We start from the raw sequence: 19,303 nt of genomic DNA on the forward strand, positions 1-19,303 counted from the left end.
CTAAAGCTCCAATACTTTGGCCACCTGATATGAAGAGCCAGCTCACTGGAAAAGACCCTGATTCTGGGAAAGATTGATGGCAGGAGAAGGGGGTGACAGAGGATGAGATGGTTGGATGGCATCATGGACTCAATGGACAGAGACAGTGAAGGACAGGGAAGCCTGGCATGCTGCAGTCCACGGGGTTGCAAAGAGTCGGGCACAACTCAGTGGCTAAACAACAAACAAAGAAATTTATACTACTAAAGGTACTGGGGTGCCCAAAAAGTTAGCTCAGGTTTTTCTGTAAGATGTTATGGGAAAACCCAAATGAACTTTTTGGCCAACCCAATAGTAATAGTCACCAGATGACTCCAACCCACTTAACAGGTATAAAGGACATGACATATTACTTTATAATTACTGATGAATCAGCAACATATTAAAGTCATAGGTACTAAGGTAAAATATATTTTTAAGTGAAACAATACTTTATAAACCACAAAACCTCTTATAGCTGATCGACTTTTAACTGAATATCTGCTTTGTTCAGCCCTATAAGATACATACAGCATTATATAACAGGCTACTTTGCTCATAGATATCCTTTGATTTTTACTACTTTCTTTTTCAACTTATATATTTCTGTCTTTTTCTTCCTCTTGCTTCTTCCTTCAGGGGCTTTTATGAATGTCTTCCAAAATTCAAGGGGAAGGAACATAATCTGTTTTAAGAAGTAGGAGGGCTTCTTAACTCTCATTCTGATAATTATGGTAAACTGTTGCTCCATATACTATGGATGATACCTCCAGGATGCCCACAGAGAAACAAAGGTCACTAAGTCTGTGCAGCTTAGCAGGACGTGTGCTCTCTGCCCCTGCAGCAGCAGAGGTGGATGTGCTTAGGGCACCAACTTTTCTCACCAGCCTGGTTTTTCTTTAGACCAGATACCTGGGGCAGGGTGAATGGAGCAGGGCAAGGGCTCCATGCATTTGTATTTCAACCCACTAGGATATGTAGCCAAGCATGATATAAAAGCTATACAAAGTAAGTCCTCTCAAATTTCTGTTCACTTGCTGAGAGACCTGCAAGAGACAAAATTACATAACTGCATAATAGTGTTCTTATTATGGATCTGATTGAGAATTCTTAACAGGATTGGAAACACCCACTGTGGACATTAATATGTATAATTATCCTTCATGGTACATCTAGCAACTTGAAAAATTGTCTGGGCTCTCAGAATTGCTTGTTTTCAAGTTTCTTTCCAAAACGTACGTAACCAGAAGGCCAAACGCCAAGATTTCCTCTTGGTTCAGACCTTAATGTACAGTAATAGTGATATATTTCCCAACGCTTTAGCACAGTAAACAAACTGTCTCTGTAAGGTGATTTGCTAGATATCTGTTAAATAGCTGGTCCTGTCTTACTAAGCCTACTGATAAGTTATTGCTATTATGCTTTCTTCTTGAAATTCTTAGAATATCCTGGTTACATGGGCCACTGGCCAGTTTTGAATCGCAGTGTCATGTAAATGGTTGTGACTACATAGGACAGTCCTCTGAATGTGAGTGCCCAGTGAATTGTGTGTTCTACTTTCAAACATTGCATTTTGTGTGGTGAATGTAGTCCCACAGAGAAAAGATTTCTGTATAAAATTGTTCCTCAAACTTTGTGCATGGGGAATAATTTTTCTTGGAAATTGTTAAGATATACAGTGGAAGACTTGGAAGGTTACATTTTTTCCTGCAAGAGTAATCCATCTTTTAACATTCATATTGCTTTTTCTTTAGATTCATATTAAGATTTCAGAGTGTTGTGACCATTATTACTCCTGTTGACCATCAGAAAACTTCAGTGTAGTGTTTCAGGGAATGGCTGTAGTTTTCTCTAGCAATAAGGAGCACCCTTGAATTTGTCTTTTGAATCTGTCATGTTAGTAACTATGTGTGGCTTTTAGGTCCTTCTTTATTAAAAATTATAAATGGGCCCACTTAAAAATTCCATAAATAACTAAGTGGAAAGGAATCAATTCCATTCATTGATAACTCTGACAAATGACATTCATTGATAACTATATAAAATAATGCAGAGAGGACCACAAAAAGGCTATTATTTTCATATATTGTATTGAATATAGTAATGGGATGGCTCTCATAAACTGGAAATTTATGTTTGATTCTAATGCCATCTTAACATTTGCTCTTGTACTTAATGACATTTTGCTATAAAAATAGATCTGTCAGCAAGCCTGCTTGAGTCTCTTTTTCAGACCTATTAAAGTCTCTGGTCACAAGAAATATTGCAAAGTAACTTCACTTTTAAGAAACAGTACGGAGAAGGCAATAGCAAGCCACTCCAGTACTCTTGCCTAGGAAATCCCATGGATGGAGGAGCCTGGTAGCCTGCAGTCCGTGGGATCGCTAAGGGTCAGACACGACTGAGCGACTTCACTTTCACTTTTCACTTTCCACTTTCACACATTGGAGAAGGAAATGGCAACCCACTCCAGTGTTCTTGTCTAGAGAATCCCAGGGACAGGGGAGCCTGGTGGGCTTCCTTCTATGGGGTCACACAGAGTCGGACACGACTGAAGTGACTTAGCAGCAGCAGCAGCAGTGAGATAATAGAATTAAAGCATCGTAAACATGATGTGTGTGTGCGCTTCGTCACTTAGTTGTGTCTGACTCTTTGAGACCCCATCACCATAGGCCACCAGGCTCATCTGTCCGTGGGGATTCTCCAGGCAAGAACACTGGAGTGGGTTACCACGCCCTCTTCCAGGGCACCTTCCCAACCCAGGGATCAAACTCAGGTCTCCTGCATTTCAGGCAGATTCTTTACTTGTCTGAGCCATCAGGGAAGCCCAATAAGCATTATGCAGAATGTGAATTTTGAAAGTAGAACAGTACTTCTTACTGAAAAAGCTTTCTACAAACAATATGATTCTGAATTCAACATTGTTGTGGTTTAGTTTCTAAGTTGTGTCTGACTCTTTTGTGACCACACAGACTGGAGTCTACCAGGATCCTATGTCCATGGCGAGAATACTGGAGTGGGTTACGATTTCCTTCTCCATAATTTAACACTATCGATAGGGAATTTATCAAATGTATATAAGAACTTACAACAGAAAAGCCGTAACATCAGAAAACTTGATCAGTTTGGGGAAATCAGTCCTAGTCATTAAAACTAAAGGAAGGTCACTTAGCTCAGATCTAGATCTTTAAAGGGGACCCAAGTGCAACATTAGTGAGAGCACAGGTCTTTCTTTTGCCAAGCAGGAAGACACATAACTTTCACCTGATTTGCTGAAGGAAGAGCATTATGAAAGTTTAAAACTCTGATCCCTGGAATACAGCAGTTAATTCAGAACCCCAACAATATTAAACTTATGTCGCCTATTTTTATACTTGACTAAATACCAAGGTTTCCCAATTATTTCCTGACTGACCTAAAGTTAGGAAGAGTTTAGTCTCCATGTGAAAAAATGGAACTGACTTCAAGAATGCTTTCATTTTAAACCATGTCATTTCAGCTTCAGAGGTCAAAGTAAAATTATTATTGCCCAACAGTGATAGCAAACAAGAGCTCCAGACAAGACGGCAGAGAAGAAGGATCTGCGCTTACTTCCTCTCACAAAAATACCAAAATCACAACCAACTGCTGAACAACCATCAGCAAAAAAGGACTAGAACCTACCGAAAAAGACACGCTCCTTCCACAGGGAGAAGCCACAGCGAAATGGCAGGAGGCGCGCATTTGTGATTCAGTCCAGTCCCATACCCCACAGGTAGGCAACCTTCACACTGAAGAATACTCATATCACAGGATTCTCTCCCTCTGTTCTCCCACAGGAGTGAGAGGTCTGATCCCATGTAGGGTTCCCCAGACTAGGGGACTGGCATCAGGAGGAGTCCCCAGAGCATGTATAACTAAATCACTTTGCTATATACCTGAAACTATGACATTGCAAATCAACTATATCCCAATATAAAATGATTTAAAACAAAGGAAGAAAAACCGTGACTCTTCCCTTTGGAGATACAGGGTGGTAACTTACTCTTTTTGTCAGCTGAGTGTCCATCATGAAGTTGTGCACGTGCTTTTCTGCTTTGGTAAGTTCTAGCTTCCTTGCTACCACAGCTACCACCAGGGCTGTGCAACCAGCACCCTGAACAGCAGGAGAGAAGAGAAAACCCCTAGAGTTATTATCTTTGGTCTCAACCACATTAAGTAATGTTTTGTACCATGTACATGACTGCCTAGAGATAAACAGTAAACTGTAGTAATCGCTGTCTTCCATAAATATGACAGAAACTGCATGGCTAATAAACATAAGCAACATGCCTTTAGACTGATGTTAAAAGATGTAAAATAGGTGAACTAAGAACTAAAGCATGAGGTTGTATCAAACGTATTTTAATTATATGAAATGAACGGTAAAACAGCAACTTGCTGAATTTGCAGACTTAAAAACAGAGCAAATCAGCTATACTTGAAGATAGAGCAAAACAGAAATATAAATCAGTGACTTAGCATAAATTCACAGAAAAGAAATACAAATTATCCTCTAAAAAGTAAAATTCTATAATCTGTCAAGAAAAAACCAGCAGGTCTTCAGGATGGTCAACCGTGAAAGGTCAGCAATGGAAACAGATGCATTGTATGCACAGCTCCAAACTGGTCCACACACAGAACAGAAAGGATCGCAGAAAGATCTGAACCTGGACAACACACATACAGGAAATGCTCAAGGTCAGGGATAACCACCTCACTGCTCCAGATGTTTACCAGCATGAAGAAAGGCACGTGCTACCTTTGTTTTGAAAATCTCAACAGTGGTCCCTTTTCTAAGTTATAGGCTATCGTATGGACCTCTTAGGAGAAGTGTGATACTGCCATGCCCCAGAGATGAAAGCCCTGCTGCTCTGGGGTCAAGGTGCATGCATTCCAAGTTGTAAGGCACGAGGTCTTCATGATTCAAAGACCAGTGATTACATTTGGGGTCAGGAGGCAAAGCTGGGGCACCTATGGGAGGGCCCAGGCTAGGAAGTCCTGCTGCAGACAGAGCCTCAGCCTTGGGAGAACCACAGGGGGCTGAGACTACCCAGCTGACTCGGTACAGAGACAAGAGTGAGCCTCAGCAGAGGGGCACAAACAGTGAGACTTGATGGTACTTGGGGATCTTGCAACAGACTGGAATCCTTTTAAACTAGTTTTAAATAGCATCCCCTTTATGTTAGCTAAGATGTAGGATGCTCACTGAATAGCCCTCCAAGAGAATCTCAGATCCCCACAAGGAAACCTGGTTTTCCTCATTCCCAATAGGTCTAAAATCACTAGTTTCAATAGCAATTCTGCAGCCTCTTAAAAATGTGGTCTACATCTTAAATATTTAAGTTAAAGGGATTGGTTATTACTTAACAGCATTTTCATATTTTAAAAATAATAAAATTTTATTCCTATAATATCTAAAGACTATAAAATTTAGACAAGTAAGTTAAAAACTTGTATATGTAACTTGCTTCTAATTTTATTTTTTTAAAAGGAATTCATATTTGGAAAGCAAAGAAGCCCAACCGTGAAAAGAGCTTCTCTCTCAATGGCTGGAATACCAGTAAGTTAATTTATTCTTTGTGCCTTCCTTAATAGTCCACATTATTTATATTGAATACATATTATTTATGAAAACAAATGCTCACATTTAAAGTGACAAAGTTTGTAGTTTAAGAAAACATTTAACCTAACCTTTACCTATCTTTATTAACCTTAAAAAAATTCAACCTAGGAAAATGATCTTTCTTCATAATTCATACTTATGTTTTATTATATAATTAATTATAGAATCACTTTATTTGAATTAATAAGTGTAATTTAGCCATTCACCTACTAACCAAAAAAGGAATTTTTTATCTTACTGAATGAGTTGTTGCAAAGAGGGACAAGATTGAGGAGAGGAAAAGAAAATACACTGTTTCGTATTGCCACAATCTGATAATTACAGATATACAGAGATGGTCTTACTAATAGGGTAATGCTGTTTAAATACAGTATTTCCAGAGGGTTTAAATATCTCCTTCCACCAAGCTCTATGGAGAAATCAGTATCCTCAGAAATGAAGTGATACTGATCATATGATCAGAGAAAGAGGCCAGAGGTTTTTAGACCTACCTGGTTTAACTTTCTGATTTTAGAGATGAGGCAATTAAGGCAGAGTAAGTGATTATTCAATTATGGACTCTGACTACCATTGGTATATTTTCCACCCTTTACCCCATCTCATAATAACTTTATCCATATGTAAGATCACACATATTCTTATTTGTGATCACTTCCATATCCATGACATAATATAGAGCACTGTATTTCTAAGCCAGACTTCAGCTTATTATAAACTCTTAAAGTATGAATGTTTAAAAACTGAGCACTATGGTTAGCTACCAACATAAGGCAAAACATCATTCTTATTGTTTGAGTGGTACAACTTTTAAGTCAAGTTATCTTGTGACTAGAATCTTTTAAAGGGCTCCGTGTGATTCCAACATAGAGTCACTGCTTTAAGTGAAGGAGGATATGGAGAGAAAATGGCAAACTACATCAACTACTCTCTATTTTCAACACAAGATAAAGATTTTTACTTGAGTCATTTCACTTACTTATGAAGACTTTCAGGAAATGATAAACAAGGAACACAGAGAGGACAGGGTCAGAAATGTCTGAGTTGTGTTGTTAGCTATGCTAATTATTTTCGGCCGTGGGTGAAAGTGAAGTCACTCAGTCGTGTCCGACTCTTCTAGACACCATGGACTGTAGCCCGCCACACTCCTCTGTCCATGGGATTTTCCAGGCAAGAATACTGGAGAGGGTTGCCATTTCCTTCTCCAGGGAATCTTCCCACCCAGGGATCAAACCCGGGTCTCCCACATTGCAGGCAGATGCCTTAAAGGGCCCTAAGCTTTAACTCTTTCAGTACTGACTCTCTCCTCAGATCACATGGGCCATGTGTAGACAATGAAATAAAGTGATTTTCGAGCTGCGTACTAATAAAGGAAAAGAATGGCCTTTTGAAGTATCTAAACCTATTTTGTTCCCACAAAATCTAAATAAGGTATAGCAAAAGAGGTTAGCCTGAATCAATGGAAGGAAGCAGTAACCACTCAGGCTAGCCATCGGTATCTACCCATGGCATAGAACATTCGCTTGACAAGTACAGGATCACCTGTTGCATGTCTGCTCCCAGGCACTTCTCAATCATGAGCAATGAGAAAGTCAAGAGCAGCAACGGCTTTTTAATAAATAGCGAATATAAAAATAGGAGGGGCTTCAACCACTAGAGAGATAGCTATAAATGGCAGTTGGCACTATATGCTGAATATTGTTCTCCGGTGGCAGGAGGCCACTGGTGCGATTCTTCTGGAAAGAAATCAAAATCCCAACAGGAGTGGAAAATCACTGGTATCAAGAGCATTCGGAAGTTGATTTTTATTTGTGTTTATTCTTGAGCTCTGCTTTTTCCTGTTGCTGGCCCATTTCTTGCTGAGTGTTCTCTGGCTCACCAAAAGTTTTGTGTATTACAATTAGTATGTCTGTTGCAAAGTATAGAAGCAAGTGAATCTGACAGTTAAGTAATTAGTGAAACTATTGCTTATATCCCTCACTCCATGATCACACTTTTACCCTTTTAATTATACCCCAAAAGCCACTTAGAAACCTTTTTTTCCAAAGTCCTTAGCTCCTTATATGTAAGTCTTATACGTTCCAGGTTCTTAATAAATCACAAGATGTTTTGATATGTATAGAATAGGGTTTCAAAAAAGTTCAGTTCAGTTCAGTCGCTCAGTCGTGTCCGACTCTTTGTGACCCCATGAATCACAGCACACCAGGCCTCCCTGTCCATCACCAACTCCCGGAGTTCACTCAAATTCATGTCCATAGAGTCGGTGATGCCATCCAGCCATCTCATTCTCTGCCGTCCCCGTCTCCTCCAGCCCCCAATCCTTCCCAGCATCAGAGTCTTTTCCAGTGAGTCAACTCTTCTCATGAGGTGGCCGAAGTATTGGAGTTTCAGCTTCAGTCCTTCCAATGAACACTCAGGTCTGAGCTCCTTTAGAATGGACTGGTTGGATCTCCTTGCAGTCCAAGGGACTCTCAAGAGTCTTCTCCAACACCACAGTTCAAAAGCATCAATTCTTCAGCGATCAGCTTTCTTCACAGTCCAACTCTCACATCCATACATGACCATGGGAAAAACCATAGCCAGTAACTTTTACAGTTATGCAAACTGAAGCTGGCTCACCGCCGAAAGTTTTCTAGGTTCAAATTAAGCCCCTGCTAACACATTAATGATCATAGTAATTTAAGAAAGGTGTGATATTATTGTCCACTCAGTATCTACTTCCTGAGCCATTCTGCTTCATAAATGAATAAGAATGAATGTAATTATGCTTTTACAACATTTTCTCCAAATCTTGCCATGACCACAATGGATATAGAAACAGTTGGGACTAACATATGTTACTCTCTGAAATTAAAATCCCTGCATGCCTTTAACGAGATGAGTCAGAGTTTTTTCACCAAAGTCAGAAAATGTATCCTGGTTACTTTTCTTCCATTTCATTTGTGCTATTAAGAAAAAACTAAGCAAGTAACTAACCTGCCACTTCAAGATACTCAGAAAACTAATGTGTGTGTGTGTGTAAGTATTAATGCTCATTATGCTAGATTAAAGTGAGCAGACAAAAGACAATCAAAAACCATAAGTATAGTTGAGTCCCAACACCTGGAGTTTCTTAGGTGCTGCCAAATTAAAATGAAGTCTCTGCACAGGAAAAGAAACCACAAAAAAAGATAACCCAAGAATAGGAGAAGATACTTGAAAATGACACAACCAAAAAGGGCTTAAACTCCAAAATATACAAAAAGCTAATACAACTCAATAACAAAAAAGCAACCCAATTGGAAAATGGGCAGAAGGCCTAAATAGACATTTCTCTAAAGAAGACATATAGATAGCTAACTGGCACATGAAAAGATGCTCAACATTGCTAATTATTCAAGGAATGCAACTCAAAATTACAAGCTGTCACCTCACACCAGTCAAAATAGCCATCATCAAAAAGTCTACAAACAATAAATGCTGAAGAGACTGTGGAGAAAATAGAATCCTCCTATGCTGATGGTGGGAATGTAATTTGGTACAGCCATTATGGAAAATAGTATGGAGGTTTCTCAGAAAATTAAAAATAGAGCTACCACATGATCCAGCAATTCCACTCCTGAGTATGTATGCAGGCAAAACTATAACTTGAAAAGATATATGCACCCCTATTTTCATAGCAGTACTATTCACAATAGCTAGGCCATGAAATCAACCTAAATGTCCATCAGCAGATGAATGGATAAAGAAAATATGGTATATACACACAATGGAAAACTACTCAGCTATAAAAAGAATGAAATAATGCATTTGCAGCAAAATGGATGGATCCAGAGGTTATTATAGTAAGGGAAGTTAGAAACAGAAAGACAAATAACATATGATATCATTTGTATGTGGAATCTAAAATATGGCACAAATGATCCTCTCCAGAAAACAGAGAGAGACTCACAGACAAAGAGAACAGACTTGTGGCTGCCAAGGGAGGGGTGGGAAGGGAGAAGGATGGAATATATGCAAACTATTATATATACCATGGATAACAACAAGGTCCTACGGTATAGCACAGGGCGCTGTATGCAATCTCCTGGGATAAACCATAATGGAAAAGAGTGTAAGAAAGAATACACACATGTGTATATGTAACTGAGTCATTTTGTGGTACAGCAGAAATTAACACAATGTTGTAGATCATTCATGTTATAAATACAGCAATAAATAAAATGTAGTGCCTTTCTCTGCTGTATTCTTCTCTAATATAGCACATACATTGGGAGCCATGTCAATCCCCAGAACGTAAGAGAAGTTCAAGTAGCTCATTTTCTCCAAAATCATCTATCACATAGTTCAAAAAATTCAGAGATATGACATATTTTTACATTAGATCACTAGTGATGCTCATCCTACAAATACACTTCTAAATATCATGTTGAAGCACCACTTTGGTGTCAAGCTTTAATAACTTAATATATAAGTCAGTGGAGATGGAAATTCCTTTAACAGCACACTGGGAAAAGGTTTTGATTCTTTCCTTATTGAAAAAGGCATCTGCCAAATATTCAACATAATAATAATTAAATTTATAATGTGGAGGGTAGTTCCAGAATACTCACCACCACAGAGAATGACTGCAAAAATTTGCTAATGTTCAAATGATTCCACTGTTAAATTATCCTTCTGTCTTACAATAGCTCCTAAAAGGTCAAGCTTCAGTTTTATAGCTGACTGATGGACTCTCACTAATAAAAACTTGTTAAAATAGAGTTATTTTGAAAAAAATCATGTTTTCTGCCAAAAGTATACCTAAATTAATGAAATAGCTGAAAGAGTAACTTTCATTTTAAAATATTAACTTTTCCTTTAAAGGGAAATTGAAAATATTGCCCACTTTTCTGTCCCTGGAGTTGACTGACTCAATACCCTAGAGCAATAAATATATTTTCAATGTACTTTTCTGACACAATTATTTTTTCATAAAAATGTATAAAATAAGCATTCAGCTTTAGTATTATATCCCACTGGAGTTTTATAAGATCTCTTTAGGCCATGAAAATAAACAATATTCAAAATAACTTTGAAGACAAATTCCCTCTATTAAAATGCCCCTGCCTCTGAGTATCTTCAAATACACTTGGCCCTTGAACAAAGAGGGGCTGGGGACACAAACCCTCCTTGCAGTTGAAAATCGAGTATGACTTATAGTGTGCCCTCTACTCACAAATTCAAGCAACCACAGACTGTGTAGTACTGTAGTATTTACTACTGAAAAATATCTGCATATAAGTGGACTCATGCAGTTCAAATCCATGTCATTCAAGGATGAACTGTGCTGTTGATAGGAAGGTAGACGTCAGTTAAAATGTCCTTGTCCTAAGGAAGCAGGGAGAAGGTATGTGTGCTTTTTGAGTTCAGTGGTAAAACCTGGGTTTAGGAACCCCAACTCTCCTTTAGATTGATTTGCTTGCTCAGCTCCTCCTTGTGCTTCAGTGGCTGGAAAGAAGGAAGTGGTGCATAAACCTGGTCATCAACAATGAGTCATCTCTGAGTTTAAATCTCCTTATTAGCAACAGTGCCAATGTGAGCACGCGTATTTCAGAGACAGGAAGGGCAGCTCTGCCAACTCAAAGTGCTGATAGTTTAGAAAATTTAGGTGGAATTGTAGAGACAATGAGTTGAATACGAGAGGGTCACAACAACTTGCAGTTAAAAGCGGCTGACTTATTTCTTAAGAAATTTTCTTGGGGAGAAGTGAAGGTCTGCTGAGGGCAATGGTGGAGAATTCAGCCTTAGGGCTGAAGAGGCCTATCATCTCTTCTAACTGTTGGGCATGAAATAGGAACTATAATAAGAACTTAAGGACACATTGTTTTCAATGGGCCTTTACTTGATGAGATTCAATGAACACACCTTTCCAGAATGGGAAAGACAATGAAGGACAGAAACGGTATGGACGTAACAGAAGCGGAAGAGATTAAGAAGAGGTGACAAGAATATACAGAAGAACTGTACATAAAAGGTCTAATGACCCAGATAACCACAATGGTGTGGTCACTTACCTAGAGCCAGACATCCAGGAGCGTGAAGTCAGGTGGACCTTAGGAAACACTGCTGCTAATAAAGCTAGTGGAGGTGATGGAATTCCAGTTGAGCTATTTCAAATCCTAAAAGATGATGCTATGAAAGTGCTGCACTCAGTATCCCAGCAAACTTGGAAAACTCAGCAGTGGCCACAGGACTGGAAAAGGTCAGTTTTCATTCCAATCCCAAAGAAAGGCAATGCCAAAGAATGTTCAAACTACTGCACAATTGCACTCATTTGACATGCTAGCAAGATAATGGTCAAAATCCTTCAAGCTAGGCTTCAATACTATGTGAACCAAGAACTTCTAGATGTACAAGCTGGATTTAGAAAAGTTAGAGGAACCAGAGATCAAACTGCTAACATCCATTGGATCATAGAAAAAACAAGATAATTACAGAAAAACTTCTACTTCTGCTTCACTGACTATGTTAAAGCCTTTGACTTGTGGATCACAACAAACTGTGGAAAATTCTGAAAGAGATGGGAATACCAAACCACCTTACCTGCCCCCTGAGAAACCTGTATACAGGAATCAATAGAACCAGGCATGGAACAATGGACTGGTTCCAAATTGGGAAAGGAATATATCAAGGCTTTTTTAACTTATATGCAGAATACATCATGTGAAATGCCAGGCTGGATGGAGCAGAAGCTGGAATCAAGATTTCTGGGACAAATATCAATTACCTCAGATATGCAGATGACACCACCCTTATGGCAGAAAGTGAAGAGGAATTAAAGAGCCTCTTGATGAAGGTGAAAGAGGAGAGTAAAAATGCTGGCTTAAAACTCAACATTCAGAAAATGAAGATCATGGCATCCAGTTCTATCACTTCATGGTAAATAGATGGGGAAAAAATGGAAACAGTGACAGACTTTATTTTCTTGGACTCCAAAATCACTGTGGATGGTGACTGCAGCCATGAATTAAAAGATGTTTTCTCCTTGGAAGAAAAGTTACGACCAACCTAGACAGCATATTAAAAAGCAGAGACATCACTTTGCCAACAAAAGTCCATATAATCAAAGGTATGGTTTTCTAGTAGTCATGCATGGATGTGAGAGTTGAACCATAAAAAAGGTTGAGCACTGAGGAAATGATGCTTTTGAACTGTCATCTTGGAGAAGACTCTTGAGAGTGCCTTGGACAGCAAGGAGATCAAACTAGTCATTCCTAAAGGAAATCAACCCTAAATTCATTGGAAGAATTGTTGCTGAAGCTGAAGCTCCAATACTTTGGCCACCTGATGTGAAAAGCTGACTCATTGGAAAAGACCCTGATGCTGGGAAAGATTGAAGGCAGGAGAAGGCGGCGACAGACGATGAAATGGTTGCATGGCACCACCGACTCAATGGACGTGAGTTTGAGCACATTCCCAGAGATGGTGAGAGGCAGGGAAGTCCGATGCGCTGCACTCCATGGGGTAACAGAGAGTTGGACATGACTTACATACTGAACAACAACAGCAGAAAGAGCCAAAGGACAAAAAGTAAAGTAAAAAATCTCTTAAAAATTATCACTTGGCATTGAACACCTCATGTCAAATGGTATAAGACAGATAAAGTATTTTCTTTTTCCTTATTCACACATGCAACTCCAAGGAATGGCTTTAATCTAGTTTTTCAAGACTACTTTTACTGGCAGGGGAAAAGGAATGCTTAAATGCAGACAGGAAGTAGCAGGAACATAATCATACTTTAGGTTTAGCTTTCTTTAATACCAGCATTCTCTTCATATAAGCTCTGGCTAAGTTATGCTCCTTTTACAAATATCTTCTACTGAATTAACAAGGTAGTGTTCCTACCCATCAGGATGAAAACTACTGAACTCTGACAACTAACTGAGATGCTATGTGACCTTGTTAAGAGTTTTTGATAGCTGGTAAATTTGATGATGACAGAATTATAAAATATTCTTAACCTAATGTGGTATAAAAAATGATTAAATATTTTGCTTCCTGAATAAAATTTTAAAAGTTAACTAGTATGATTTTTTAAATGATTATGAACTAGAAAACTTTTATGCATTGCTTTTTTAAAATACAGAATTACCAATAGGATGGAAGAAGCTTAAATCACTCAAATCTGAAGTGATCTCACTTTTGTTGAGGAATCCATAGTGGACTCTGTTGAAATCTAATGTTCACTATTAATAAAGGACCTATTATTAGATAATAACCACTACCTGAAGGAATGTGAAGATACTGCTCCATAATTTATGACAAAAATGCAGTTATCCACTTTAAAGGGCCAACATTTTGTCATAATTTTATGGGATTAGAGAAGCAAAAATTAAAAATGAATGACTTTCATTTTAATATAAGACAAGAGATACTCTTACCAATGAGGCTGTATTCTACTTTTGAAACAATCATATATACTCACAGGTAAGGAAAAATGACAGCTTTCAGCTTGTGTCGCATCTATACGTACAGATATAAAATGGTACATAGGGTAACTTTTTAAATGCTAAGCAAATCAACTGCTTTATAATAAAGTTGGAGAGACTGAGAAACTAGTTGGTATTAACAAAAAGAGACATTCTATGATCTAACAATGTTATTTGCCTACCTCTAATCAAAAGAATAAAGCCATTTAAACTTCATCCCAAAGTTTATCATGACATCCACAACAATAAATCCTCAAGTCTTTAGTGCCTCCTCAAAAAGGGGAAGATTAGGGGATTGGAATCAAGATGGTGAAGTAGCAGGATATGGAACACATATTTTACCACAGACACATCAAGAATACATCTACAAATAGAACAGTTCTCACAGAACACCTACCGAACACTAGCAGACCTCAAACATCTGAAAGGGCAAGAAAGACCTCTGCAATAATCAAGTAGGAAAAAAGAAAAAGGAAGTGGAACAGGTTCTGTGCCTCTGGAAGGCAGTTCTGATGGTAAGTAGAGGTTCCCACATCCTGGGAAGTCCCCTCAATTCACTGCTGCTGCTGCTGAGTCACTTCAGTCGTGTCCGACTCTGTGCGACCCCATAGATGGCAGCCCACCAGGCTCCCCTGTCCCTGGGATTCTCCAGGCAAGAACACTGGAGTGGGTCGCCATTTCCTTCTCCAATGCATGCCTGCATGCTAAGTCAGTTCAGTCATGTCCGACTCTGTGCAACTCCATGGACAGCAACCCACCAGGTTCCCCCGTCCCTGGGATTCTCCAGGCAAGAACACTGGAGTGGGTTGCCATTTCCTTCTCTAATGCATGAAAGTGAAAAGTGAAAGTCAAGTCGCTCAGTCATGTTCAACTCTTAGCGACCCCATGGACTGCAGCCCACCAGGCTCCTCTGTCCACGGGATTCTCCATGCAAGAGTACTAGAGTGAGTTGCCATTTCCTTCTCCATCATTTCACTAGCAGGGAGATTAGAAAAGAAAGAAACTTTCAGAAAAGAAACAGAAAAGAAACTTCAGAGGTTCCGAGGAGAGCACAACAAGTGGTTAGTGGCAGGACACAGGGAGACCTGTACACATAGTCTGTGTGACTGCGCTGTGCACTCCAACGTGAGACACACACAGGCTGGCACAGCTAGGGACTGGGTGCTGGAACACGGGGTTAGAAGACAGATCTATGGAGAGGGCTGTTGTTGGCGGCATGGAGACAGCCTGAGTGGGCTGGACTGTGGGGAGCAGCAACTAGGAGTGTTCAGGGAAGAACCCTGGGCTGCCATAAAAGTGCAGTGCCATCATCAAATGGCACACAAAGGCAGGAATGGGGCTCCCACTGTGGCCTCTTTCCCCGCCTCTGGCTATTGCCTCCATGGACTCTATGACAGGCTCCCACACAGGCAGGCCTGCACGGCCTGGCCCTTGCCCCAGTCCCCTCCCATCTGGGTAGGCTCTGGTGCTCCAGCCACCACCTTGGTGGTTCTGGGAGCAGATGCCAGTGGTTGTCCATGCCCAGAGGTGAGACTGAAATCACAGCTGAGATCCAGGGGCTATGAAATTTAGGATGCAGGGCTGAAATCTTTCCCTGTGGCTGCACAAACTGCAGACTTACAACTCCACTGCCAGCTTTGTAAACTCAGCATCCGTGGAACATTTTAATGAACAACTTGTACTCCCGTGGCTGGGTCGCACATGCACACAGCAGTTGTAGGTTTTGCGGGTGTGTACAACAGGGGCTGGGTCAGGCCAGGGTGTGAGCTGCCTCAATAGCACCCACAGCAGGTACAGGTGCTTGACTGCTGTAGTCCTGGGATCTTATTCCAGCGGATCTGTGCTGGTGGCCTTGTGAAAAATGAAGTGTGAAAGGCACCGGGGCTGATTGCCAGCATCCCATGGTTATATTGGGGCCAAAAGCAGAGCCAACTACAGTGTACATTGTGAGCCCACGCAATGGGTAAAAAGTGAAACAACAGAGTGTACCCATAGGTTAACAGGCCCAGTCGAAGAATACTCAGTGGCTTCTCTCCCAGTGGGAGCATGCCAATCCCGCCAACCTCATAGTGCATAACAGAAACACAGCTCAGAAACGGAGCTGGGGGCTTCCACTCCAATAATGAGGGAGCAGACCCTGCCCTGGATAGGACAGTGATAACCAAAGAGCAAAGAGGAGGCCCTACTCAATACCCAGTGCAGGATCCAGTCACCACAGCATCAGTCACACCTCCTATCAAGGGGATGATCACCAGCATACACTGAGGAAAAAGGTGACAGGTATCCATACTACAAACGGCTCTCACACCAAAAATATTAAACCCATGCAAGCTACACAGGAGCATTCCCACATAAAAATAGCCCTCAAGAACCACAATAGATACTTGTTTCTCCTAAACTCATGTGCCTTCATGCTCAGTTGTATCCAACTCTTTGTGACCAACCCCAGGGAGCCCACCAGGCTCCTCTGTCCATAGCATTTACCAGGCAAGAATACTGGAGTGGGTTGCCAGCAAAGAAATATAAGTAAAACAAAGAAACTGAAAATCCACTTCCAATTAAAAAACTGAGAATTCTCCTGAAAGAACAAACAATGAAAGAGATCTATTTGGTCTAATAGTCACTGAATTCAATAAGGAGACCAGGAGAACACTGAAGGAATTAAGAAAGGCTATCAACAGAAATGCAGATTACTATAAAAAGGGATTAGAAACTATAAGGAAGAGCCAGGAGAAATTAGAGAATTCATGTGAAGAAACAAGAGCTGAACTAAAGACTATGAAAAGCAGAATTAATAATGCAGAAGGATGAATAAGTGATATAGATGATAGAATAATTGAAATCACCCAATCAAGAGAGCAGACAGAAACACAAATTAAAAAAAAAATATGAAAGCAACATAAGCAACCTATGGGATAATATAAAGAATGCCCATCTATAAATAATAGGGATCTCAGAAAGAAAAGAAAGAGAAGAAAGTATTGCAAATGTATTTAAAGAAATTATGGCTGGAAATTTCTGAAACCTAAAGCAGGAAACAGATACCCAGATATAGGAAACACAGACAGACCTACACCAAGACATATTATAATAAAAATATAATAAAATTTAAGGCAAAATTTAAGGATAAATAGGACACACATCAATGAGCAGATCTTTGTGACAAAAATCAATAAGACAACAGAGACCCTAAATGATATAATAGAACACCTAGTTAGACTTATTAAGGACACTGGAGCTAAAAGAAGGAGAACATGCATTCTTTTCAAGTGAACTTGAAACATGCTCTAGGACTGACCACATTCTTGGGCACAAAACAAGCCTAAACAGAAATTATTTCAATCATCTTTTCTGACCGCAATGGCGTGAAACTAGATATCAACCACAGAAAAAGAAACGAGAAAAAACCAAAAACAATTACTTGGTGACTAAACAACAGGCTAGCAAAACAAAAACAAACAAAAAAATAGATCAATGATGAAATCAAAGAAGAAATTAAAAAATATCTTGAGGCAAATAGCAACAAAAATACACCCATTCAAAACCTATGGCATGCAGCAAAAGCTATTCTTAGAGGAAAGTTCACACAGGCCTTCTTTAAGAAACAAGAAAAATATCAAATAAACAACCTAATCCACCACCGAAAAGAATTAGAAAAAGAACAAACAAAACCTACATTCAGCAGAAGGAAGTAGATAACAAAGATCAGAGAGGAGATAAATAAAATAGAGATTTAAAAGAATACAAAAAAAAAAAATCAATAAAACCAAGAGTTCGTTCTTTGAAAGGGTAAACAGAATTTACAAACCTCTGGCTAGGCTTACAGGGAAGACAGATGACCCAAATGAAATAAGAAATGAAAGAGGAGAAATAACAAGATACTGCAGAGAAAAAAAAAAGAGAGAGAATAGTATTAAAAATTATAAATTGACAACCTTTGAGAAACATATAGCCCACTGAAACTGAATCAAAAAGAAATAGATAACTTGAACGGACCAGTCACTAGAAATGAAATCAAATCAGTAATAATAAAAAAAAATCCCTAAGTGAAAAAGCCCATGACCAGAAGGCTTCACTGGAGAATTCTACCAAACATACAAATAACTTATGCCAATACTTCTCAAACTATTCGAAAAGACTGAAGTGGAAGAAACACTCCTGAAGACATTCTATGATACCACTGTCACCAAAGACAATACTACAAAAGAAAATTACAAGCTAATATATTCGGTGAATATAGACAGAAACATTCTCAACAAAATATTAGCAAGCTGAATCCAAAAGCACATAAAAAAGGCCATAAACCATGACCAAGTTGGATTCATCCCAGGTTCACAAGGATGGTTCAATACATGCAAATTAATCAGTGTGATACTCCACACCAACAAAAGTACAAAATCCATATGATCATCTCAATAGATGCAGAAAAAGCATTTGATAAAATTCAACATTCATTTATGATAAAAATCCTGATGAAAATGTGTATAGAGTGAACATATCTTATCATAGTAAAAGCTGTTTATGACAAACCCATAGCCAATATAATACTCAAACTGAAAACTTTCTTACTAAAATCTAGAACAAGACAATGATGCCCGCTCTCACCGCTTCTCTTTAAAAAATATTATCAGTCTTTAAGCACAGCAATCAGACAAAAAAAAAAAAAAATGTGTTCAAATTCATAGAGAAGAGGTAAAATTGTCATTATATGCAGATGACATGGTAAAATATATATATAAAGAAAACCCTGAAGACTCCACTCAAAAATTACTAGAACTGATATACTAATTCAGCAACATAGCAGGATAAAAGATTGACGTATGGAAAATGGTTGCATTTCTTTACACTAACAATGAAATACCAAAAAGGCAATGTAAGCCAGCTCTTAAAATCACACCAAAAAAAAAAAAAACCCACAAAAACTTAGGAATAAATCTTACCAAAGAGGTGAAAGACTTATACCTTTGAATTTGAGAATTCAAAACATTAATACAGAAAATGAAACATGATTCAAAGAAATGGAAAGATATCCTATGCTCTTGGATGGGAAGAATTAATATTTTTTAAATGGTCACACTACTGATTCAGTGTGATCTCTATTAAGTTACCCACGATATATTCTCACAGAAATAGAACAAATAATACTAAAATTTATATGGAACCACAAAAGACCCAGAATTGCCAAAGCCATCCT

The 19,303-nt window shown here is 39.0% G+C and overlaps 1 protein-coding gene across 1 annotated transcript in view; it reads right to left on the reverse strand.

Annotated features, from left to right (window-relative positions):
• Positions 1–19,303, reverse strand: part of KCNN2 (potassium calcium-activated channel subfamily N member 2) — a 173,471-nt gene that overhangs the window by 15,376 nt on the left and 138,792 nt on the right. Inside the window, exon 5 of the mRNA XM_055436452.2 lies at positions 4,043–4,153. Coding sequence (XP_055292427.2) covers positions 4,043–4,153 — 111 coding nt within the window. The remainder of the gene's footprint in view (positions 1–4,042; positions 4,154–19,303) is intronic.

The sequence above is a fragment of the Moschus berezovskii genome, chromosome 9 (genome assembly GCF_049115385.1).
Source record: "Moschus berezovskii isolate FMDL1 chromosome 9, NW_MosBer_1.0, whole genome shotgun sequence".
In the NCBI taxonomy this organism is placed as follows: Eukaryota; Metazoa; Chordata; class Mammalia; order Artiodactyla; family Moschidae; genus Moschus; species Moschus berezovskii.